Raw genomic sequence first — 26,054 nt, 5'->3', positions numbered from 1 at the left:
ATGGCAGAAACCAACATAATATTGTAAGGCAATCATCCTTCAATTAAAAGGAAATTTAAAAAATAATAGCTAACACTGAGTGCTTATTTTTTATCAAGAAGTATCTTAAGTGCTATATATGTATTAAATCCTCAAAATGATTCTGTTGAAATGCGCACTAGTATCATCTCCACTTTAAACATGAAGAAACAGTGGCAAAAGAAAACTAAGTAACTTTACTGTGATCTCACAGCTATTGTCTGTAAGAACTAAAGTCAACATAATTCCCTATTCCTATGGTAAGGTTTGGAATGAGTATGATTTCCTATTCTTATTTTAAAAAATTCTGCAAACAAGCTCTGAGAAAACCTTACCTGTCTCAACTAGCTTACTTATATACTATCAACATGCTCTTCAACACTTCAAGACTCTTGTGACAAATCCAAAGCTATGGTACAAAGCCTGCCCAATTACCTGCAATGCAAGATTTGCTTTGAAATCATCCAACCTTTCCACTAAAACCCATGAGTATCCTCCTCCCTTGAATTGTGAGTAGACCTAACCAGTCAGTCCCAAAGGAAATCAACCTTGAATATTCACTGGAAAGACTGATGCTGAAGCTGAAGCTCCAGTACTTTGGCCACCTGATGCAAAGAGCCAACTTATTGGTTAAGACACTGATGCTGGGAAAGATTGAGACCAGGAGGAGAAGGGGGTGACAGAGGATGACATGGTTGGATAGCATTACTGAGTCAATGGACATGAGTTTGAGCAAACTCTGGGAGATAGTAGAAGACAGAGGAGCCTGGCATGCTGCAGTTTATGGGGTCACAAAGAGTTGGCCATGACTTAGCGACTGAACAACAATGACAATCCTCCTCTGATCTTTCCTCTTTTGAGATACTACTAGGACTTTGTCAAGGTGGTTGATGTTTTCCCTTGTTGCAGTAACTTCATAAACTTAGTTTTACTTAATAGGGCTTTTTCAGGCCTATATTTGAGAAGTTGGCAACTTACATCTGTCTAATGACTAACAGGAATTAGAAGACTGTATTTTGTTATAAACATAACAAATAACCTGTTGTCCTCTAATTCTCCTCAATCCAGAGATATTACTACAGCAGAATCAGGAAACTGATTATGAAGTTTCAGTAACTACTTAAAAAAAGAACTTCTGACATTTCCTTAATGTGGGAATATAAAAACTAAAGTATTTGTGTGTGTGTGATTCTGAAAAACAGAAATCTTTACAAAAGTTCTCTACAAATAAAAGAAGTTTCTGAGTAGTTTCCCTAATTCACATCAAATACAAATTGTGAGATTTAATAAGACTAAATTAATTAATTTAAAATCTTGTCTGTATACTACAAACATATTTATTGTAAAAATATATTTTTTTGCTGAAATTTTACTCCATCAGGAGACCAGGACTGGCAATTTAAACACTGAAAACAACAAACAAAAACTAAAAACAAAAAAACACCTAGTTATCTCAAAATGATGCAGCCTTCTTCCTGTTAAAGGAGACGTCATATGGTAACTATTTCAGGTGTGAACACACAGTGTGCAAGGAGGTCCCGTTTCTTTGGAAATAGCTGTAAATATATTCATAGGCGTAAAACAATCATCTGTGTCTAGCCATGCATGCCGTCTGCTCCCGGGGCTGTCACTGCTGTCGATCTGAAGTTGAGAGGTAATGGCCTCATGATTCAGGGAAACTGCTGAAGTGTGTACTCAGGCTTCAGTTGAAGAGATGGGTTCATTTATCATCATAATAAGCTATTACCATCGAGAGGTCACAACTCATTGAAGAGACAGTCAGTCTAATTGGCTCAATTCCGTCAGTGTTCGACGTGCCTCAAGGAGATAAGCACTCTTTCACAGGTAATTTTCAATCACCCAACAAACTACCTGTTTAATAATTCATCACATTTCAGATTGGGGTCTTATCACATAGCTCCTTTTTCCATGTGGCAAATGTTGAATTTTAACTACTTGGAATCTCAGACCCGAGTAATAGAGGGAGAACTTCAGAAAAAATAAGGTAAGAGGGTGTCTACTCAACTACTACTGTTGGAAGTCATGGGAAGACCGCAGTCCTAGAAATGTAAGCTTTATGCTTCCCCAGCAGGCCCTGCTGATATTAACAGAATTTGTTGAAACTATCTGGAAAGATAAGAGTGTTATTGGAATCCTTGTGATTAATTAAGCATGACAACCAAATTTTAGTTTAGAGAATTGCGGCATATCTTGAGTGATCCTCATCAAAACAATAATCTTCACAATGAAGTCTAGACTAGAAAATTAATAGTTGATAATAGAGCAAAACAGAAATATTATTCTACATAAAACATCTTTTTAAAACTTATTTTCAAGTGGAGGATAACTGCTTTACAATGTTGGATTGGTTTTTGCCATATACTTAAAATACCTTATTTTATGACTTTAACAATACTATGTTCTTGAGTGGGGCAGCAGACAGTCTCTGAGACAAGTTCACCTCCAATCAAATGCTTGCTATGACTTTAAACAGCTAGGCTACCTTATAATTACATGCAGATTCTTTTTTTCCACTATTTTTTTTATACACAAATGGTGGTCATATACACTGTTCTATTTCTAGGTTTAACTATTTAACCATATACCTCAGATCATTCCACATTATTGTAGTGTTTGTGTGTATGTACCAAAATGCATTTAATCAGTCTATCAGTAACAATTTTGTGTGTATCACAAACATTTGTGAATGAATAACTGCATTTCACACTTTATGTCTCCCTATAGGAAAAATTTCCAGAAGAGAAATATATGAACATATGTGCATTTGTAACTTTGGTAAAAATTTCAAAGTTAGTTTTCTTAGATTGCATTAATACATATCCCCACTACCAATATTATAAGGATCTTTGTCCTTTTAAAATCTCAGTAATAGCGTATTATCCAGGCTTTCATGGTGGCTCAACAGTCAAGAATCTGCCTGCCAGTGCAGGAGACACACAGGTTCATTCCCTGGTTGGGAAAGATGCCACGAAGCAGCTAAGCCCACACATCTCAGTTGTTAAGCCTGTGCTCTAGAGCCCGGGAATTTCAACTACTGAACCCCCATGCCATAGAGTCTATTCGCTGCAACAAAAGAAGCCAAGGCAATGAGAACCGCGCACTGCAACTGGAGAGTAGCCGGCGCTTGCCGCTAGAGGAAGCCTGTGCAGCAATGAGGGCCCAGCACAGCCAAAAATAAATAAATAATTTTTAAAATAGCATGCTATCCATTTTACCATCTTGTTGTCTCTTCTAAGGTAAATGACAGTTTCTCAGTATAGTTGTATTATGAGTCAGGTTGTACATGGTTTCTTATACCTAAGAGCCATTTGTATTCTGTTTCTATGAACTGTTCATTCATATGTGTCGCCCATTTCTTTGTTCAAGTGTTGGTCTTTGTTATCAATTTCTATAATTTCTTTAGCTATGAGATTAGGCTTTTGTTTGCAACAAATTAAAACAAAATGAAAATCTTTGAAAATAATTGATATTTTACTTGGTTTACTAAGGCTGCCACAACAAAACCATAAGCTACACGTCTCAAAAAACAGAAATCCATTGTCTCACAGCTCTAAAGGATACAAGTCCAAAACCGAAGGAGCAGAGTTGGCTCCTCCTGAAGGCTGTGGGCAAAGGATCTGTTTCAGATCTCTCTCTTTGGCTTGCAGATGGCTGTCTTCATGTTCACATGGCATTCTCCTTGTATGAGTATCTGTCTCCAGGTTTTCCCTTTTTATAAAGATATAAATTATATTGGGGCTTCCCTGGTGACTGAGTGGTAAAGAATCTGCTTGCCAATACAGGGGACACAAGTTTGATCCCTGGGTCAGGAAGATCCCTGGAGAAGGAAATGACAACCCATTCCAGCGGGAAATCCCATGGACAGAGGAGCCTAGGGGGCTGCAGCCCATGGGGTCGCAAAAGAGTAGTACATGACTTAGCACCTAAGCAACAGTCGTATTGAGTTTGGGTCGACTTTACTGTCCTTATTTTAACTTGCTACACTATAGCCGCAAGGTATAATGCTGCTTATAACGCCAATGAAGTTTACTTCCCTAATCAGTTATTGATGGGCAGAAATCTTAAATCCCTTTAAATACTTCTGTAAGGCAGAAATAGTTACTTATCACATCATTTGCTTAGAAAGATGTGACATGATGCTCATTTGCTTTATTTTGGTATCTTCAAGATAAAGTACAAAACACTCAGTAGGTTTCTCCAAAAGCTAGATGACAATTTTTTCACATTTTCACAAACTGCTGTTTAAGAGTCATATAATTGACTTACTTTCTAAAGTTAACCCTCTGTGATTGTCCATTTTTATTTTTAATGCTATCTTATTCTTGATGAAAGTGAAAGTGGAGAGTGAAAAAGTTGGCTTAAAGCTCAACATTCAGAAAACGAAGATCATGGCATCTGGTCCCACCACTTCATGGGAAATAGATGGGGAAACAGTGGAAACAGTGTCAGACTTTATTTTTGGGGGCTCCAAAATCACTGCAGATGGTGACTGCAGCCATGAAATTAAAAGACGCTTACTCCTTGGAAGGAAAGTTATGACCAACCTAGAAAAGCAGAGACATTACTTTGTCAACAAAGGTTCGTCTAGTCAAGGCTATGGTTTTTCCTGTGGTCATGTACGGATGTGAGAGTTGGACTGGGAAGAAGGCTGAGCGCTGAAGAATTGATGCTTTTGAACTGTGGTGTTGGAGAAGACTCTTGAGAGTCCCTTGGACTGCAAGGAGATCCAACCAGTCCATTCTGAAGATCAGCCCTGGGATTTCTTTGGAAGGAATGATGCTAAAGTTGAAACTCCAGTACTTTGGCCACCTCATGCGAAGAGTTGACTCATTGGAAAAGACTCCGATGCTGGGAGGGGTTGGAGGCAGGAGGAGAAGGGGACGACAGAGGATGAGATGGCTGGATGGCATCACTGTCTCGATGGACATGAGTCTGAGTGAACTCTGGGAGTTGGTGATGGACAGGGAGGCCTGGTGTGCTGCGATTCATGGGGTATCAAAGAGTCGGACACGACTAAGCGACTGATCTGATCTAATCTGATCTATCTTTACCACCACCAGATGCTCAATCAGATAGAAATAATAAGCAAGGCACAAAGTGTTCTCTAACAAATGTGCTTTATTGATATAAAGATTTACCTCTCATATAAACTGCTGCACCATACAACTACAGAAGTTCTCAAAGCAATTGGCATTTATTGAACAGCTTCTGTGTGCTAAAGGCATTTTTGAGGGCTTTGCACAACTCTGAGGAGGTGCTAAACTCTCAATTTGCAGATATTGAAAGTGTCAACTAAATAATGGGATGTGTTCAAGATTACAGAAATAATAAGGAAGAGATGCAGCATTTGAATCAGATCTGTGAAAAGCATAAGGATCAAAACACTGAAATAACTGACCAGAGTTTCCCTTGCATAAATAACAGCTTTGAGTAAAGAGTAGAATGGTGGGGAAGGATGGGACACAGATATGCATAGAAAAATAAAGGAAGAAATAAAGTATTCCTTTGCATGCATGCTAAGTTGCTTCAGTCAGGTCCAACTCTTTGTGACTTTATCGAGTGTAACCCACCAGGCTTCTCTGTCCATGGAATTCTCCAGGCAAGAATACCGGAGTGGGTTGCCATGTCCTCCTCCAGCTGATCTTCCCAACTCTGGGGTTGAACCCAAGTCTCTTATGTTTCTTGCATTGGCAGGCAGTTTCTTTACCACTATCACCACCTGGGATGCCCAATATATTTATTCCTTTGCTAATCCATAATCAAGATGTCGGTAGGACTGGTCTCAGAGGACTGTGAAATAAGGAGCTGCTCCAGGCCTTTCTCCTTGGCTTACAGAAGGCCCTCTTCATTCATATCTGTGTCCCATCCATTCCCACCATCTTGTGCTTCTCCCACTACCATCAACAATTAAACACTATATATACACTGGATTAAATACGAAAACTCAGTACATAAAACACTCTCTGGCCATGATAGGCTCAGAGGTTAAAGCATCTGCCTGCAATGCAGGAGACCCAGGTTTGATCCCGAGGTTGGGAAGATCCCCTGGAGAAGGAAATGGCAACCCACTCCAATATTCTTGCCTGGAGAATCCCGTGGAGGGAGGAGTCTGGTAGGCTACAGTCCACGGGGTTGCAAAGAGTCAGACATGACTGAGCTACTTCACTTTCACTTTTCACTTTCTCAATGCACTTTACCTTGGAAACAACACCCAGGCAACAACCTTGACAGCTGTTAAGCCTCAATTCCTCTGGTTCTTTTTTTTCTCTCAGGGATCAAAGTTCTACAACATCTGCTGTAAAGTGTCTAAAAACTTGTTTCACATTTTTTCTCAAATTATCTTGTTGTCTAAGAAAGTTTTGTTCAATCATGGCCAGAAGTAAAAATTCTGCGCTTTATAGTATGATTTTTGAAAGCTGTAGCCTTTGTTTCAACTAGAGTTTATTTTTATGTCTAATATGAGGTAGGGATACAGGTATGGTCATTTTTTTTCTTTTTAGATACTCAGTGGTACCAATAACATTTACTATATGCTCTATTCTATTGTCTTTGATCTGCAATTTCTATTTTATTAATAATCAAGTATCCATATATGCATGGGATATTTCTGGGCTATTTTTTCAACTCCACTGATCATTTTTAATCTTTTTTCACACCAATAGCACTTTGTCTCAATCATTATTTCTTTTTTAAAAATGAGTCCTAAGTCTTTTTATCAGGTAAGTTTTGATTCAAACCCCATCTCTTTCTTTCTTTAGGATTTCCTTTTCTTATTTGAAAAGCTCTTTGCTTTCCTATATAGATTCTATCCTTAGTATTTTGTTACTTGTTACTATTGTAAAGGACTTATTTTTTAATATTTATTTATTTCTATTTTATTTCTTTTTAGCCGCACTGGGTCTTCCTTACTGTGAGTGGGCCTTCTCCACTCTTCTTTCTGGCTGTGGTGCTCAGGCTTCTCCCTGCTGTGGCTTGTCTTACAGTGTAGCACGGGGCTCTAGGGTAACCAGCTTTAGTAGCTGCTGCACGTGGACTCAATGGTTGTGATTCAGGGGCTTAGTTGCCCTGTGGAATGTGGGATCTTCCTGGACCAGGGATGAAACCAGTGTCCTCTACAATGTGAGATGGATCCTTAACCACTAGACTACCAGGAAAGCCCAGGACTTATTTTTAAAGGGCTGTTTTAATTGGTGTTTGCTGATGTAAAGAAACACAATTGACTTGTAAAATGAAATATTTCCTGACATACCAGTGGGCAAGAAATGTCACAGCCATCAGTGATTTTGGGCCTCCAAACGTGAATGAGGGCTCCCAAAAGGGAACACAATAGCTTTGACCCAGCAAATGCTGCCACCCCTGCAATGATGGCAAAGGAGCTCAGAGGAATGCAGGAAGCAACTATCCTCTGCCATGCCTCCTGGTGAACAAGGAATTAAGGTTGTAAACAATCAAGAAATAGGAAGTGGTCTTAGATAGCTGCATTACATATGAAAGGAAAGAATTCAGCGAGCCCAGAGGCTTGTAAATTCCCATAGAATAATGCTAAGTTCCTTAGCTTAATATCTGGTTTTCTTTATTTAACAATAATCTTTGGTGTTCAGACTGCCTGCCCTCTTTGTTGCGAAGTTGTATATGGCCTGACTCCTTCTCTCTGGCCTTCTACAGCAGTTTAAGAAGAAGTGGCAAGAATACACAGGAGAACTACACAAAAAGGTCTTAATGACCTGGATAACCACAATGGTGTGGTCACTCACCAAGAGCCAGACATCCTGGAAGTCTGGCTTCCAGTGAAGTCAAGTGGGCCATAGGAAACATTACTATGAACAAACCTAGTGGTCATGGAATTCCAACTGAACTATTTCAAATCCTAAAAGATATGACACTGTTAAAGTGCAACATTCAATATGCCAGCAAATTTGGAAAACTCAGCAGTGACCAAAGAACTGGAAAAGATCAGTTTTCTTTCCAATCCCAAAGAAGAAAAATGGCAAAGAATGTTCAAACTACTGCACAACTGTGCTCATTTCACATGTTAGCAAGGTAATGTTCAAAATCCTTCAAGCTAGGCTTCAACAATACGTGAACTGAGAACTTCCAGATGTTCAAGCTGGATTTAGAAAAGGCAGAGGAACCAGAGATTAAATTGCAAACACCCATTGGATCATAGAAAAAGCAAGAGAATTCCAGAAAAATATCAACTTCTGCTTCACTGACAATGCTAAAGCCTTTGACTGTGTGGATCACAACAAACTGTGGAAAATTCTTCAAGAGATGTGAGTACCAAACCACCTTACCTGTCTCCTGAGAAACCTGTATGCAGGTCAAGAAGCAACAGTTTGAATTGGGCATGGGACAATGGACTGGTTCAAAATTGTGAAAGGACTAAGACAAGGCTGTATATTGTCACCCTGCTTACTTAATTTATGTGCAGATTACATCATGTGAAATACCAGGCTGGATGAATCACAAGCTGGAATCAAGACTGCAGGAAGATTTGTCAACAACCTCAGATATCCAGATGATTTCACTCTAATGACAGAAAGTAAAGAGAGACTAGAGAGCCTCTTGATGAAGGTGAAAGAGGACAGTGAAAAAGCTGGCTTAAAATTCAACATTCAAAAAATGAAGATTGTGGCATCCAGTCCTATCACTTCATGCCAAATAGTTGGGGGAAAAGTGGAAATAGTGTCAGATTTTACTTTCTCGGGCTCCAAAATCACTGTGGATGATGACTGCAGCTATGTAATTAAAAGATGCTTGCTCCTTGGAAGAAAAGCTATGACAAACCTAGACAGTGTATTGAAAAGCAGAGATATCACTTTGCCAACAAATGTCTGTAGAGTCAAAACTATGGTTTTTCCAGTAGTCATGCATGGATGTGAGAGACGGATCACAAATCAGGCTGAGTGCCAAAGAATTGATGCTTTTGAACTGTGGTGCTGGAGAAGACTCAAGAGTCCCTTGGACTGCAAGGACATCAAACCATCAACTCTAAAGGAGATCAACCCTGAATATTCATTGCAAGGACTGATGCTAAAGCTGAAGCTCCAATACTTTTGCCACCTGATACAAAGAGCCAACTCATTGGAAAAGACTCTGATGCTGGGAAAGATTGAAGGTAGGAGGAAAACGGGGCAACAGAGGATGAGATGATTGGATGGCATCACTAACTCAGTGGACATGAGTTTAAGCTAACTCAGAGAGATGGTGAACAGGGAAACCTGGCATGCTGCAGTTCATAGTGTTGCAAAGAGCAGAACATGACTTATCCACTGAACAGCAACTGAGATGCTGCCTCCGGGGCTCAGAGTCGTTAACATTCCCACCAAATAAAATAACTCTCTACTTTCTGGTTGTGACTAACTTTTTAGTCAACAGGCTTTTACATATTAACTTTGTATATAGTTCCCTTCTTGATTCACCTATTAATAATTTATCTTCTGAGTTCATAATCATATCAAGCAGATAATCATATCATCTATAAATGCAATTTTATTTCTTCCCTTTTAACTTCTGTATCTTTTAACTTCTTTTTTTAAATCTTAATGCACTGTCCAAATCTGCTAGTACCATGTTAAATAAAAGTGGTCAGAGTGAAAACTGTTTGTGATCTTAAAGCATTCTTTCCATATTTTATAATAAAGTAGATATGTTATTTGTTTTTGTGTAGCTATTCTTCATCAAATGAAGAAGCACCTTTCCAATCTTAGTTTACACATTTTTTAAAACATCATGAATCATCATTAAATTTTATCTATTTTTTCTGCATCTATTGAAACAGTTTCTCTCCTTTATTTAATCAATACTGTCAATTACACTGTCTTTTTCTATTAAATCAACACTGAACTCCTATGATAAAAGCTAATTTTACCATTTTCATACATTATGGATTCTGATTACTCATGGTTTGGTTAGGATACTTGCATCGATTTTCATGAGTGAGTTTGGGCAGAAATTTCCTTTTTCACGCCTCCCTGATATTAAGTAACATAAAATTACTTGAGGAGTAGTCATTATTTTGTTCTCTGTAAAGCTGTGTAAGATTGAAAAAAGTTTTTAAGGTTCAAAATTTGATTTAACAAATTAAACATAAATAAATAAAACCATTGTTTTCCTTATGGAAATAATTTTTTGGCTACTGCTTCAATTGCTTTAATGTTCATATGATTTTTAACATTTTCCCCCTCAGTCAGTTTTATTAATTTTTATTATTCTAGAAATTTTATTGTGAGTCCTCATAGTTGGGCTAACTTTGCAGAGTAGACATTATCAGAACTACATGTAATAAATGAGTTCTTATGATTTTTGTTTGTTTTTTCATAAACATTTGCCCCTAACAATATATCTGGTTTATTCTTGACAACAGATAGTCTTCTGGTATTAGTCTATTGCCAAATCATTTTAATATGATCCGATTTATGGAATAAAAATTCAATCACAGTTTGTTTATCTTATTTACCTTTATAGCCATGCCATTCTCCACATATATAATACATTCTTAATTAATCCATTTACTCTGAGACTTAATTTGGAGGACATTAAGGATGAGGGAGAGAGTCTGACCTTTACTTTGAATAATTTTGCGGAATATAAAGCAAAGACATCAGAAATATAAATTATGTTGCTAAAAGGAGAGCAACTCATGCTTATTAGTGAGGTTTTAATTTTTTACTAAGATGGAAATCATCTTTCAATTCTAACTTAAATCTCAACTCCAGTCATTTCTGAGAAATCTAATCAAAACTATTCTGTTGTTGTTGTTAAAAAGGTAGCATTGATCACAAAATATTTGTAAAGTTCCTTTCATTTGACAAGAACTACTCTGTCATATAAATCTCAAATATCAATCTCCTTCAAATCCACAGCTTTAATTAGGGATGTTAGAAGTAGAACTGTAAGTCAAGCAAGCACAGCAAAGAAATACCAGAGATTACTTTTAAAACCTGATGCTATTTTGTCAGCTGTTCATAATATGCAGCTTATGCTATACTATAGGTATTCTTGGCAACTACAACGAAACAATTTAAAAGCTCCTCTAAGCTACAAACAGAAAAAGATAGTATACATGTTGTAGAAAATAAGCATTGTTTTATAAAGACCAAATCACAGAAGATTAATTTAATAGCACCCAGAGACAGATTTGCAAACCTTACTGGTAATGGGGGAACAATCGATAGGCCAAGTCAGATTCTCAGGGCTCTTTACAAACAGGAAGAGAACTGGTTTTGGAGGCTGCACTATCTAATTCAGATCACTAGGGTAACCAAAAAGAAATAACTATTTCGATGTTCCAATAGCACTTAGTTTACTAAAGCAGTAAATTATTCCAACTCTGAAATACCCAAACTGTTTCTCAAAGCTGTGGCCTGTAGCAAGTCAGCAGGACTCTGTGCTCTAGCACTTTACATTCATGCCTGGTTCCATGCTTACACGAATGCCCTAAAACCAAGCATTAACCTCTGTCAAGTATTTGGAGAAAATAAGATGCTGCCAAGTAGAGCCCTGTGGGTGCCTGACTTAATTTTCTTTGAATGTCTACAGTGGAAGGGGCAGGGAATTAACACTCAACTGTGAACACTGTGCTGAATGCTCACACATTTATGGGAAAAAAACATTTTCCAGGTTGCTGTTGAGGGATTAACTCTTAGTTGAGATTATAACCCAGTGGGGCTCCATGGGACCTTCTCCGGACAGAGTCCTTCCCCATGTCATCTGCTGGTCTTTTATTCCTAGAAAAGTTGTAGTCTCCCAGGCCTCCTGAGTCATAAAAGCCTGGCTCAAGAATTACTAATAAAGTCCAGAACAACAACAACAAAAGAAATTAATGCTTGAAGGAATTGAACATGTAGTGACAAAAATAGCAGTTGGTCCAGGAGAACTGGTAAGAATTTAAACAATAAACCTTAAATATGACAGCCATAGAATATTTAGCTCCTCCCTAAAGCACCTGGACAACAGTACACTAAGGCACATTGCCTGAGTTGTTTTACAGATGCTAAAACCTCCATCAAATCGAAGAAGCTAACTACTTGATGACCATGAGCACACAGCCTCCTACTGAAACCTGAGGACTGATAATGTTAACCCCTGTAACACTGCCCTGTTATCTCACCATCAACCAATCAGAAAACTGTGCACAAGCTGATCACATACCATGTGACATATCCCCCCCTCACCCCCATCACTTTGCCTCTAAAAGTGCTTTGAGGAGTTTGGGTCCTTTAAGCATCACAGGCTGCCTCACTCTCTTTGCTTGGCCCTTTTCAGCTCGAAACTCCGATGTTTCAGTTCATTTGGCCTCACTGTGGGTTCAGCACACAAACTTGCCATAGACAACAAGATTATGGAAATTTTTTAAATGAGTAGTATAAAAATATGCTAACTTTTCCAGGCCTCATCTACTATCTACATACACAACTATATCCACCTTTGTATTCCTCATTATTCCAAAGAGGGACTGTAGTCAATAAAAATGTTCCTTAATATGAAAAGTATTCCTTTGCTAAACTGGCTAGTGCTCTTGAATTTAATTATGACCAGGCAGGTTTCTACGTTAGCAAAGTGTATGTCAAGTGAGAGCAGTTTTATTATTTGGGGTTAGGTTACCAAAACACAGGAAGATTGGCATGTGGCACCTTCATTAAAATAAAATATGTACAATACATCTCCCATCTGTTATAAGTGAATTTATCACCAAGGAACTTAGAAAATGTTTGAAAATTGGTTATACAAATATTTAGGAAAAGCTAATAGCATCTCATAAATACTTTTTTCAACTTAGAAATTAATACTAAAAAGGCAAAGGAAGGATTGTATATCCAGAGCTTCCTGGTCATGGATGCAAATCAAATTCAGTATCTAAGCAGATATACTAGTTTCTTGACATACTGTTTCTGTCAGATTTTGGCAATGGCTCTGAGTCCAACAGCAATTACTGGGAAAGAATTTAGCCTCAACTATTTAGAAAAGTGACTTTACTAGATTTACAAATAAGGCCCTACAATTTTCCATTTCCTTAGCAAGATATTATATCAACCAAGCTAAGCATGTCATCATGACTGTAATTTACGTGATGTGACATGACAGTTAAGATGTACTGCGGTAATTTGTGAGAGCTTGCAGTATTATTGTAGTATCAAAAATTTATATGGTTCAGTTATTAAAGCAAATTGTTTCATTCATACTGAGATGTCTGACAGTAAACCACCGAGGGCTTCCACATTACATTAAAAAATGTCTTCCATATTCAAACAATTTGCACACCCTGTTACCAGTATTTTGCTCACTGAATGGAAACTGAAGCACAGGCAAACACAGCTTTTTGATGTGAACATGATCTTTGCAGGATATGAAGTACTTCATTGTGGGTGGTTACAAGGAGCAGTCTAGACAGGATAAGGAAAGTTATCTTTGGGAACCAACTCTACGAACAGGATGTCCAAATGCTTTGCTCTGATGCTATTTCATATCCCATTTGCTTGCCTTCCGTCAGTTTGATTTTCAGCCAACAGAAAGAAAAAGCATATGGGCAAAGAAGAAATGATGGAAAATATGGCAAATATTCTATTTTAAAAAACTACCTATAAGTAAACTTCCCTGTGGTAAGAAAAGTAAGACCTCTGAAACTCATCCAATTTTGACCCATGGTTCTTCTCTAAATTCCTCAGAGCAGTTGGAAAAAAAGACAGCTTCTGGTTTTTTTGTTTGTTTTGTTTTTTGGCAATTTTAAGCTACAGACATTCAAGTCCTATGTGCTATTTTATTCTTGTCAGGTATTCAGGAATTCCTAAATAGAATAGGATAGAATGACCTCTTGTTGGAAAGGGCTTTGAAGTAACAGTTTAATTAGATTTTTATTACAGCTGGGAAATTTTATGCAACAGTCTCTTTAAAAATACATATTCATTGAAAAATGTGTTTTACTCATTTACACATTTTTCATAATGATATTTAGAGGCCTGTAAAAATAAGAAACAGGCCAAAAGTTACGTTTTCAATCAGATAAAACTACTAGTTTCCATTCATATGAACTAGCAAGATTTTCTGTCTTAATGCTCACACACCACTAATTATTAAAATATTTTTATTTTTCATGAAGATTTTTTCCAAAGTAAGCTATATTCTTATAGTTGAAAACTAGTCTTAAATAGCATCAATTTGCTAAAGGATTTTTCTGGGACTGTCACAATTTCTGGTGTGATCAGGTCATTTAATTATGAGCTGACAAGATATTAAGTTCCACAGATCAATCAAGTATTCTCATTTAGAATTTCAATATCAAATTTTGTTTCCAATGAATTGTTAAGCAAAATAAAATAAAATGATAAAAGCCAAGGAACCTATCCAATTAGAGTTAATTCACAACAGAGGGGAAGAAAGAAGTACCTTCATCTCTGAAAGTGCTACATTTGTTTATCTGTGTGTGTGTTTTTATATGTGTGTCAGTGGGCTTGAAAACATGTGCTTTCAATCTGGCTGTTCTTTTATAGTAGTTCTCTTCCTGAGCTCCAGGAAATATGGTGTTTATTATAAGCTTCATGGCAAGTATTAAATTAGTTATGTAATAAATTTCATTTCCAATTAACATTCCGACAAGGTAGAGAAAGTAGCTCTCCTGAATACCAGTTTTGAAATGAAATAGAAACAGATGAGAAAGACTTCAGTAAGTATTGCACCACAGACAGTTCTAGAGAAACAGCTATTTCAAGTAAACATGACACTGCTTCTTCCAATATCTACAATCTGTTTTGCAAAAAAAAAAAAAAATCTAAAGGTTTCATTGGTTTATTTTTTCTTCCAAAATGTTAACACAGGATAGCAACTATATAGAACTGTGACGTGGGGATGCAACCACCCATGGGGCAGGGTGGAAAAGTCCAACTTAATCTGATTTAGTTGGTTCCAGGCACTGGCGACCCACTCCAGTACTCTTGCCTGGAAAATCCCATGGATGGAGGAGCCTGGTAGGCTGCAGTCCATGGGGTCGCTAAGAGTCGGACACGACTGAGCGACTTCACTTTCACTTTTCACTTTCATGCATTGGAGACGGAAATGGCAACCCACTCCAGTGTTCTTGCCTGGAGAATCCCAGGGACGGGGGAGCCTGGTGGTCTGCCATCTATGGGGTTGCACAGAGTCGGACACGACTGATGCAACTTAGCAGCAGCAGTAGCAGCAATCCAATCAGTATATATTTGATCTCATCTTCCTTTAAAGAAAGACTATATAAAACCCATTCTCCTTATTGATCAATTGAAGCAAGAAGCTAGCACTGTATGGACTCACCTTGTTTCCTAGGTAAGGCGCTGGTGCACTCCAGAAGTAGCTCTGGGGCAGGGCTTGGCGGGCCTCCACGCTGCTGATGCTGATCTGCTGAGGTGGGTCTAAGTCATCCAGCTGGGGGGCCACTCGAATATGGCCGGAAATGTCAGTCAGATACCAGCCACTCATGTCTTGTATCTTAAAGAAAACATACAATCATTGTCACTTAGGAAAAGAACCCAGACACTTCTCTTTCCTATTTCTGTAGTGTTCATATTTTGAAAATTGAAAACACAAAAACTATGATCGTTTAGGAAAATATAAAAGTTGTGTATATCATTAAACATCTCATATGTTCTCACCATTATTTTTTTTCTTGATGTTTCTAGGAGTTTGGATGATATTATAATATAAACTGTTTTTATTAATCCAGTGTGATTTTTAAAAATTATGATTTCAAATACTACTTTCTTAAAAAGTCATTTAAAATCACACATAATTTTGTATAAATTATCAAATAGTTGAAGTTTGAATTTCACATTTTTCACTCCATTAGTGCTTTCCTGTTTCTTATGGAAACAATTATTTCAAAAGGTATTATATATACATTTGAAAAGAAGAGGAAGAAAAGAGATAAGATATAAAAGGTAGATTTTCATTTACTAGTTTCTTCCTTTTCATATATTTAAATTTCAACTTGAGGCTCCAGGATAGTTGAAAACACCAGCTCCCAATACTGTTCCTATTCCTTCCCATGGGGTCAGAAGTGCTATAAGAACTCCTAGTCTTGATCCTTTGCCCAGAAAAAGAAAGAACATATAAGAAGGAATTAGGGAAAGATGACTTGCTTTGACATGTTTATTCTCCAGCTATGTGTGGCACACAGCAACAATTCTAAATTTAAACCATCCTACTTAGAGCAGAGTGAAAAAGTTGGCTTAAAGCTCAACATTCAGAAAACTAAGATCATGGCATCTGGTCCCATCACTTCATGGGAAATAGATGGGGAAACAGTGGAAACAGTGTCAGACTTTATTTTTCTGGGCTCCAAAATCACTGCAGATGGTGATTGCAGCCATGAAATTAAAAGATGCTTACTCCTTGGAAGGAAAGTTATGACCAACCTAGATGGCATATTCAAAAGCAGAGACATTACTTTGCCAACAAAGGTCCATCTAGTCAAGGCTATGGTTTTTCCAGTGGTCATGTATGGATGTGAGAGTTCGACTGTGAAGAAGGCTGAGCGCTGAAGAATTGATGCTTTTGAACTGTGGTGTTAGAGAAGACTCTTGAGAGTCCCTTGGACTGTAAGGAGATCCAACCAGTCCATTCTGAAGGAGATCAGTCCTGGGTGTTCTTTGGAAGGAATGATGCTAAAGCTGAAACTCCAGTACTTTGGCCACCTCATGCCAAGAGTTGACTCATTGGAAAAGACTCTGATGCTGGGAGGGATTGGGGGCAGGAGGAGAAGGGGACAACAGAGGATGAGATGGCTGGATGGCATCACCGACTCGATGGACTTGAGTTTGAGTGAACTTCGGGAGTTGGTGATGGACAGGGAGGCCTGGCGTGCTGCAGTTCATGGGGTCACAAAGAGTCGGACATGACTGAGCGACTGAACCGAACCGACCTAGTCAGGACATAACACTGGATACAGAGGTTTGCAGCTACCAGGGACCCACTAGTCATGTGTGAGCTGCTTGGCATTGTGGGTAATGGGTAGCAGAATGGTAATGGTGATCACATATGGGTGAAATATTTTAAAAATTTCTTCATGTAGAGGTCATTTGATTCTATATCTTCTAAAGCTGTGGAACTGCTGGGACTGCCTTTGTCGAGAGAGAGTCAGTGAAAGTTTATCGGACAGAAAAGCAGCAAGATACATGCTACTTCTCTTCCCTTTCCAACATCATTCATCAGACCTCCAAGGACAGCCCAGTGAGATTCATAGAAAGTTCTTTCCAGAAAAACTCCTGAAATGCAACTATCAGTGAACCTAGTTTCTGAAGTACAAGGCTGAATGCTACTTCTGCTCCTCTGCTAACCATAAAACTTTTGTACATTAATGGAACAGTCTAGAGGGTGAAGTTAGACTAGCTGTTCATTTGCTGTTGGTTCTATGAAATCTGTTCCACAAGCAATATTTGATAAAGTACACGCAGGTTCATTTAGGTATGAAGAGTACAATCAGAAACTACTCATAATATTTCAGACTTAAAAGCAACACAAGTAGAGAAAATTTTCATAGCTGTATTAAGGATTAGTTAGCTGATTAAAGCTGAAAGGCAGCAGTGTTTGGAATTCAGTTTTATTAAAAGAGTGATCTTTGTAAAGTCCAACTCTAATCACAACACCCCCTGTTACAATCCTTCAGTTACATACTCTCCAAGGATAAGAGCTCAACTTCTTAGTAAACTCAACCATGTATGTCTAGTTTCTCATCCCCTCTGTAGGCTTCTCCTCCTTTCTCCAGCCTGTTTCCTTGTATTTTGTACTACTAAGTGCTGCCACAAAAACTATTTGAAATTCCCTGAAGGTCCTCTTTCATAAGGAGGAAAACTGCTGTCTGTGAAGGGATGAAAAATCAATGAGTGTATGATAGGCAAAGGAGGTAGGAGGGAAACATGTTTATGTTTATGGTAGAGGAAGAATATCCCAGGGCTTCCCTGGTGGTTCAGTGGTAAAGAATCTGCCTGCAATGCAGGAGACCTAGGCTTAATCCCTGGTTGGGAAGATCCTCTGGAGAATGAAATGGCCGCCCACTCCACTATTCTTCCCTTGGACAGAGGACCCTGGCAGGCAACAGTCCACGGAGTAAGCAACAAAAGTTGGATTAAACCACCATCACCACCACTAAACATGTAATAACTTGAACTTTTTCAAATCAATTAAGAATGAAGATATTATTCAAATTTAGTTTCTCCTTTTAACAAAGAAAGAGCTATGGTAACAACAAATCACAACTAAAGACTGGTGGGTAATAGGTATTATGTACATAGCTGTTAAAGGAGTTTCTCTTAATGTGTATACCAAAAATACTGGTGAATGCAATTCATAATCCTCCCTATGGCAATCAGATGTATTCTCTGTTGAACTGTCTGCCCTTGAGGCAAAAGCAGCATTAATTCCATCATTGCTTCACATACTAATCATGGACACTGAAAAGGCTGCTGCTACTGCTAAGTCACTTCAGTCGTGTCCGACTCTGTGTGACCCCATAGACGGCAGCCCACCAGGCTCCCCTGTCCCTGGGATTCTCCAGGCAAGAACACTGGAGTGGGTTGCCATTTCCTTCTCCAATACATGAAAGTGAAAACTGAAAGTGAAGTCGCTTAGTCATGTCCGACCCTCAGCAACCCCATGGACTGCAGCCTACCAGGCTCCTCTGTCCATGGGATTTTCCAGGCAAGAGTACTGGAGTGGGGTGCCATTGTTGACTTATTATAAGAAGTTCTAGTTTATACACTGGTACAAAACCTTAAAGGCTTTGGTCAAAGAGACAGCTAGTATTTGAAAGAAAATTCCATCACTTCTCCAAGATTAGTTTAAGTAGAAACTCACTACAAGAAAAAAAAGTTAATTTCTTACAGAAGGACAATAGCAAGAAGCCCCATGGAGCACCACACAGAATTCAAAGGCTATTTATTGCTTACGTTGCCATAGGTCCAGTAGGAGCTTTGACATCTGTTTGAAACTCCTGAACAGAAGCACTCATCACAACCTTTATGATTATCCTCTTGCAAATTGAAGAACCCAAATTTGCAGCGGCTACAGTCTCCTCCTTCAACATTTTCCTATAAACAGAGAAGTAGGTTATTAACACAGGTGCCCTTCAAAATAGAACAATGTCCCTATTTCTGCTTAAGAAAAATATAAGCTGTATATTCTTCATGTTACCTCTCAACTTTATTTAATGTATAATCATATTTTTTAAAATCTCAAAAACTTCTTATTAACTATATGCTGTCCTAACCACACTAATAGGAAATAATGCTTGATTATTATCAAACAGTAGTCTAATCTACTGCACCAAGTTACAATTTGATCTTCATCTTTGTCCAGAGTGGAGTACCTGTCATGATAAATCCAGCAATGACTTAGACATTTGGTTCAGTGTTTAACCATCTATGTTGTTGAACTGCTTCCTCTTAGAACACATGATACATGATAAAATAAAAGATATTAAGCTGATACATAGAGGTAGAGTAGAACATTGATATTATACAGATGGTAAAATATTTTTCACACCACATATGAAAAGTACAAATCCTTGAAGCAAGCCTAAGAATGAGACAGGTAGAGAAACTGTGCAAATAGTCACACTTTTTCCCTGATGAGATACAGTAGGAAAGAAAGAAAGTTTTCCCAAGTTACTTTTCACAGTGTTTCCTTTAACACACTGGCATAGTCAGTTAATCATAGAGTAACATTATGGGGAAACAATTATTCTCATTTGGTGACTGCTCTCTAGATTGGCTTCATTAATCCTAGACCCAGTATACTGAAAAATTATTTGTTTATATGTGGAACTCAAGCCAGAGAAAGTTTACTATATGATGAAAGACTGGGAAGGCTATAATCTCTCAGTTAAAGAATGGTTAATCTTGACTAATGTCTTCCATATGAAATTTCCCTGCTTTTTAGGAGATAGATTCATAGTAGTCCCGACGTATGAATTTGCCCCACATTTTCCCTCTTCCTTGAATTCTCTTATTACTTCAATTCTGAAATTTTCCTTTTCCTTAGAAAACTAGCTTCTTTCTCAAATGTGTTCCCAGAGCCTCTGTCATTCTTCTATTATAACCACAGAAAAGTACCACTGTGTCTTCTAAGATCATTCACTCCAGCCATACCATAATCTATTCAGATGTAGAACCCTGTCTTACCTGCCTTTGTTATACCCCAAAAGTGGAAGTGTTTCTGGTACAACACTGAATACTAGCTTAATAAAGCTGTATTAAGTTTAAATAAATCTCTTGGTGGTCATATTTTTCACATGCAGTGAAGTGCTGTGCACCTAGAAGATGTTTCATAAAAACATGTTTGAATAAAGACTGGGCAGAAGATAGGACAATAAAAATGTGAGCATATAGGGGGAAAGATAGAAGAAGAACAACAGCATGAAAAATAGAGAAATTTATAAAAATAAACAAAGATATTCTCCTGATATCCAAGAGAATAATATATTTGAAATTAAGTTTGGGGCTTGATTTCTATGTGTTACTTACCACCTCAACCATTTCTACATTGCCAGGAGCCTAAACAAAAGAGTGTCTCTAGACATGTTTCACATGTCAAACTTCAGCCTCCCAATATGCACATAAATTTAATTATTGCACTGATATTCCTGCTAGTATTCTTGCTATTTCTAAGGTAAATTTCAGATATTTTCAGATGATAGATGTCAACAAAACTAATCAAACTAATTTCAGACCTAAGATGGCAAATATATCCCCAAAATCCTGAACCTGAGAGCATCTTCAGAAGAGGACACAGGCAGGAAAGATGAAACATATCAATAATGATAATTTAGCTTATCCCATTAAGGATATAGTACAGCTGTTCTGTACACTGTGTTCTTATGTGCTTGGTCTAATTTTCTTTCATTTACTCTAATTTGAAAGCTTGTAATACCACTTTTCTGAGATTCATACTGAGTCTAACAATTAGAAACTTTCAGACATTTGTTACATTTTTGTTAGTTAGTTTAGCCTAGCAATATGACCTTGAAAAGTAATGATTAAATAATTACAATATTCAATTTAATAAACCAAAGTATCACATTATGGTAGAAATACTAGGTACTATAAAGATGAGTGAGTCAAGATCTCTGTCTTTAAAAGCCAACATCTAGAGTTGAGTAAGAAGATACATTTACAATCAACATAATGCAAGGTAGAACATGAAAAGAAGATATCAGAAACAAATTATAAGAACACAGAGGATAAAGGGCTGGTTTCTGCTATGAAGCCTTGAGGAGGCTTTATGACAAGAGTGAAATTTGACCTAAGCCTTCGAACATGGTTTAAAAACTCATCATGATGGAGGGGATAGAAGAGAGACCTCGTTAGCAAAAATAATAGGAATAAATAATCCAAAGCTTAGAAGTTTCATTCAGTAATCTTTAAAAAACTATATTGAATATTTCCCTTATGCTAGGATCCTAATCTTGTGCTTGGTTTCCAGGGCCCCTAACTTCATATAATAAACCTTTAAGAAATCAGATCTTATCACATAGGAATTGATGAAAAGTCATTAAAAGGTATTCAGTAGGAGATAAATCAACACAACTATACTTGAGATGTTTAACCTGGCAATAGTAAGTAAAGTATCCACAACATGAGACACTAGAACAAAGAAACTTTTCAATATCATAAGGTGCAGTAAAGGATTAATTCAAGGATCTTAGAGTATTCAAACCCACATTCTAAATTGAAAAAACTGTCCTTTGACCAGCTCCTGGGACATACCCACTAAACCCTTGGAATATCCTGCCTGATAAGAATGTCTTTGTATAACCGAAACCAGGAGTCATATGAGATATTTTATGCTAATAATATGACTTATGGTAAATGCCTAGTTTTGTTTATGTAGGGTCCTTGTCATTATGTATCAGTTTGATCTAGGGGTAGTTGAGACTGAGTAGACAAAGTCACGGAGAAGGCAATGGCAACCCACTACAGTCTCTTGTCTGGCAAATCCCATGGACGGAGGAGCCTGGTAGGCTGCAGTCCATGGGGTCACTAGGAGTCGGACATGACTGAGCGACTTCATTTTCACATTTTTACTTTCATTCATTGGAGAAGGAAATGGCAACCCACTCCAGTGTTCTTGCCTGGAGAATCCCAGGGATGGGGAAGCCTGGCGGGCTGCCGTCTCTGGGGTCGCACAGAGTTGGACATGACTGAAGCGACTTAGCAGCAGTAGCAGCAGCAGTCAGTCATATGAGTACTCCATATCTATTTAATTTGACCTCCAACACAAACCTTGAACACTAAGACTTCAGTGAGTTTTCCTAGTTGATAATAACTCATATGTGTTTTAAAACAGTGTTGTTAGGAGAATTAACCACTCTCTGTATGACTCTACTGGGAGAGGATAACTGGAAGTTTGTGCTTGGTCTCTCCTTGATTCTCTCCTATGCACCTGTTGTTGCATACAAAAGGATATAGGATTTTGACCTGTATCATTCTCACTTTATCTTTTTTATTTTTTTGTCTGCACTGTGCACAGCTGGGATCTTAGTTTCCCAACCAGGGATTGAACCTGTGCCCCCTGAATTGAAAGTGTGGAGTCTTAACCACTGGACCACTAATCCCCTTTTTTACTTTAATAAACCATGACTATAACAGCTTTTCAAAGTTATGAATCTTTCTAGTGAATCATTCAAAATGAGTGTGGTCTTTACCAATACAAAATGGTAAGGATAGTAGGATATCTACACCTATAAAAACAGGTTAACCAACTGTTAGTTTTACTTTGTTTATTGCAACAAATCTTGAGGCAAAATACTTTAGATCCTGCTACAGTTTTTAATCTGTATACTAATTCACTTCAGTGAATCCTACCACTCAATTCACTTCAACTCGCTGGAAAACAATTATCAGCTCTAAGTCTGCATGTACCTTATATAATATTGCATAGTACCCCAGCTTGAAACCACAACTTTAAGTTTCTAGACTTCTTCATTTTTAGTCCTGAGTCTATACCATACTTTTCCTTTATTGAGTGTAGTTCCTAATCGATTGAGTTAGAATCACTCAATAGAAAAGTCCTTGGTTCTGATTTTTCTCAACCTCTACTACAGTTGAATATTAAGTCAATACTAAATATGGTAAATATCACTTCAGTTGAGTCGTTCAGTCATGTCAGACTCTTTGCGACCCCATGGACTGCAGCACACCAGGTTTCCCTGTCCTTTACCAACTCCCAGAATTGTTAAAAATCATGTCCATTGACTCTGTGATGCCACCCAAACATCTCATTCTCTGTTGTTCCCTTCTCCTCCTGCCTTCAATCTTTCCTAGCATCAGGATCTTTTCCAGTGAGTCAGTTCTCCACATCACATGGCCAAAGTACTGGAGTTTCAGCTTTAGCATCATTCCTTCCAAAGAAATCCCAGGGCTGATCTCCTTCAGAATGGACTGGTTGGATCTCCTTGCAGTTCAGGGGACTCTCAAGAGTCTTCTCCAACACCACAGTTCAAAAGCAACAATTCTTTGGTGCTCAGCTTTCTTTATGGTCCAACTTGCACATCCATACATGACTACTAGAAAAAACCATAGCTTTGACTAGAAGGACTTTTGTCAGCAAAGTAATGTCTCTGCTTTTAATATTGCTGTCTAGGCTCGTCATAGCTTTTCTTCCAAGGAGCAAGCATCTTTTAATTTCATGGCTGCAGTCACCATCTGCAGTGATTTTGGAGCCCAAGAAAATAAAATCTTTCACTGTTGCCATTGTTTCCCCATCTATTTCCCATGAAGTGATGGGACCAAATGCCATGATCTTAATTTTCTGAATACTGAGTTTTAAGCCGGCTTTTTCACTCTCTACTTTCACTTTCATCAAGAGGCTCTTTAGTTCCTCTTCACTTTCTGCCATAAGGGTGGTGTCATCTGCATATCTGAGGTTATTGATATTTCTCCCAGAAATCTTGATTTCAGCTTGTGCTTCATCCAGTCTGGCATTTCGCATGACGTACTATGCATATAAGTTAAATAAACAGGGTGACAATGTACAGCCTTGCCATACTCCTTTCCCAATTTGGAATCAGTCCATGGTTCCATGTCTGGTTCTAACTGTTGCTTCTTGACCTGCACACAGATTTCTCAGGAGGCAGATCAGGTGGTCTGGTATTCCCATCTCTTTAAGAATTTTTCAGTTTGTTGTTATCCACACAGTCAAGGCTTTGGCGTAGTCAATAAGCAGAAGTAAATGCTTTTCTGGAAATCTCTTGCTTTTTCTATGATCCAATGGATGTTGGCAATTTGATCCATTGGTGGACATAATAATTCTTATATGTGCATTCTTATGGACTGGTTAAAGAGCCTCTTGATGCCGCTAAGAAAATAATGAATCAGGGAGAACTTCTTTTTAGCTCCTCACTAGCACTCTGCTTTCTGATATGTATAGACTTAATTATTACATCAGATTCTACTTCCTTTTTAGCTTTCTAATCTCCCTTAAGAGAGTGCATATCTAAGTAATTTCTTATTTAAGGACTCCAGAATTTTCTTTAAAAAGATACTAGTTTTAAAACAGTGCTTACTAGAGGACATTACAGTTTGATATTTAATATATTTTAGAGTGGCACAATTCAGACATAGAAGCATGGTGCTCCAGGACTTTTATTATACCTCACAGAGACAGAGGTTCTCCACTTCTTAGTAGTTTTCTAATACACATGATCTTGGAAGCTTGGGTCTCAATTCTTTTTATGTGTTCCCAGGTACACAATTGCTTTTTCAAAATTTCTCTAGGAGTAATTAACAACTATCATCCATGAAGGAATCCCTCATTGTATTCCTAATTCATTTTCAACTTGAGAATGAACTATCTGCTTTATGGGTAGGTTCTTTGAGCGTTTTAATTTCCTTTGCTATCAATATTAAATTATTAATAAATGATCTGTATATCACTTCTCACTGTTCCTTTATTCTCTGTTATTATTCACTCATTCATCAAATCATAGCTGACATACTACATACAAGGCATTATATGAAATGCCAAAGAGAATATAAAAAATGTCCTCAAGAGAATTACAGCAAAGGAAGTAAGAACATGGACCAGTAAATATAATATAAAGCACAAGGGAATTACTGTCTTAAGAGGGGTACTGAGTACATGCTCTGGATCTGACACTAGATTTATGAACAAAGTTTTCCAGCCTACTGAAGGAAAAATAAGACAGAAAAGCCACAAGGTTGAAAGAAAAAAATGTAATATATCCCAAGGTTTGCATCATCAGATTAAAATGGGCCGCTGCAGCACTGTTCTCTTTAATTAGAATGTTTACAGATGTAAGAATGTCTATGTAGTTTTTTTTTTAAGTCAATCAATCAATCCAAACAATAAAACCATCATTTATGTCCTTTTTTTGCCACTTATATTATTGAGATATTCAAGGACAAATACCTTATCTTCTTATGTGTCACCATCCAACTCAGTCTCTAAAGCATGAATGTGAAAATAACTGATCTTAAATACTTGATAATGATGGTAAGAGTCTATGACTTTTAGCCCAAATACTAATTTAGTCATTATGAGATTTCTCTCTTTTAGCTCTCTATACTGATCAACTTTAAAAAGCGTTATTAGCATATAATTTAATAAAAATGTTAAAAGTCTTTTTAATTGTTTATCTAAACAAAATGGGGTCCAATCTAGTCTCTTGGCATTTTAAATGTGTAGCTCTCATCAATCCAGTAATTTTAATATTTTATTTATTTAGAGTTCAATAGTATTCTAATTTCCAAATTTAATGGTGATTTTTTTACACATAGGCCTATGAACTAGGTAATTTCCAAAATGCTCCACATTTAATTTTCAGAGTGCTCCAGACTTTCACTCTAGAGACTAACATTTCCTCATATCATCTTATTTTCCTAAAAGCAAATATTCTAGCTTTTTCATTTCTAAAGCATTATTCCAGTTGGTTATATTAACAAAAATTAAACAGGAACTAATAATAGTCATTTATTTTTTCACTGTCAAAAATTAATCCACATAGCATGTATTTTTATTCTCTTACATAT

The 26,054-nt window shown here is 37.5% G+C and overlaps 1 protein-coding gene across 6 annotated transcripts in view; it reads right to left on the bottom strand.

The window, feature by feature from the left end:
• LAMA2 (laminin subunit alpha 2) overlaps window positions 1-26,054 on the bottom strand; it is a 693,105-nt gene that overhangs the window by 359,690 nt on the left and 307,361 nt on the right. For all 6 annotated transcript variants that reach the window (XM_027551500.1, XM_027551497.1, XM_027551499.1 and 3 more), the window contains exons 11-12: window positions 18,954-19,094; window positions 15,325-15,498 (exon numbers count right to left, since the gene is read on the bottom strand). In XM_027551500.1, the coding sequence (XP_027407301.1) occupies window positions 15,325-15,498; window positions 18,954-19,094 (315 nt within the window). The remainder of the gene's footprint in view (window positions 1-15,324; window positions 15,499-18,953; window positions 19,095-26,054) is intronic.

The sequence above is a fragment of the Bos indicus x Bos taurus genome, chromosome 9 (assembly GCF_003369695.1).
Source record: "Bos indicus x Bos taurus breed Angus x Brahman F1 hybrid chromosome 9, Bos_hybrid_MaternalHap_v2.0, whole genome shotgun sequence".
Taxonomy (NCBI): Eukaryota; Metazoa; Chordata; class Mammalia; order Artiodactyla; family Bovidae; genus Bos; species Bos indicus x Bos taurus.
This window is presented reverse-complemented; position numbering and strand designations above follow the sequence as displayed.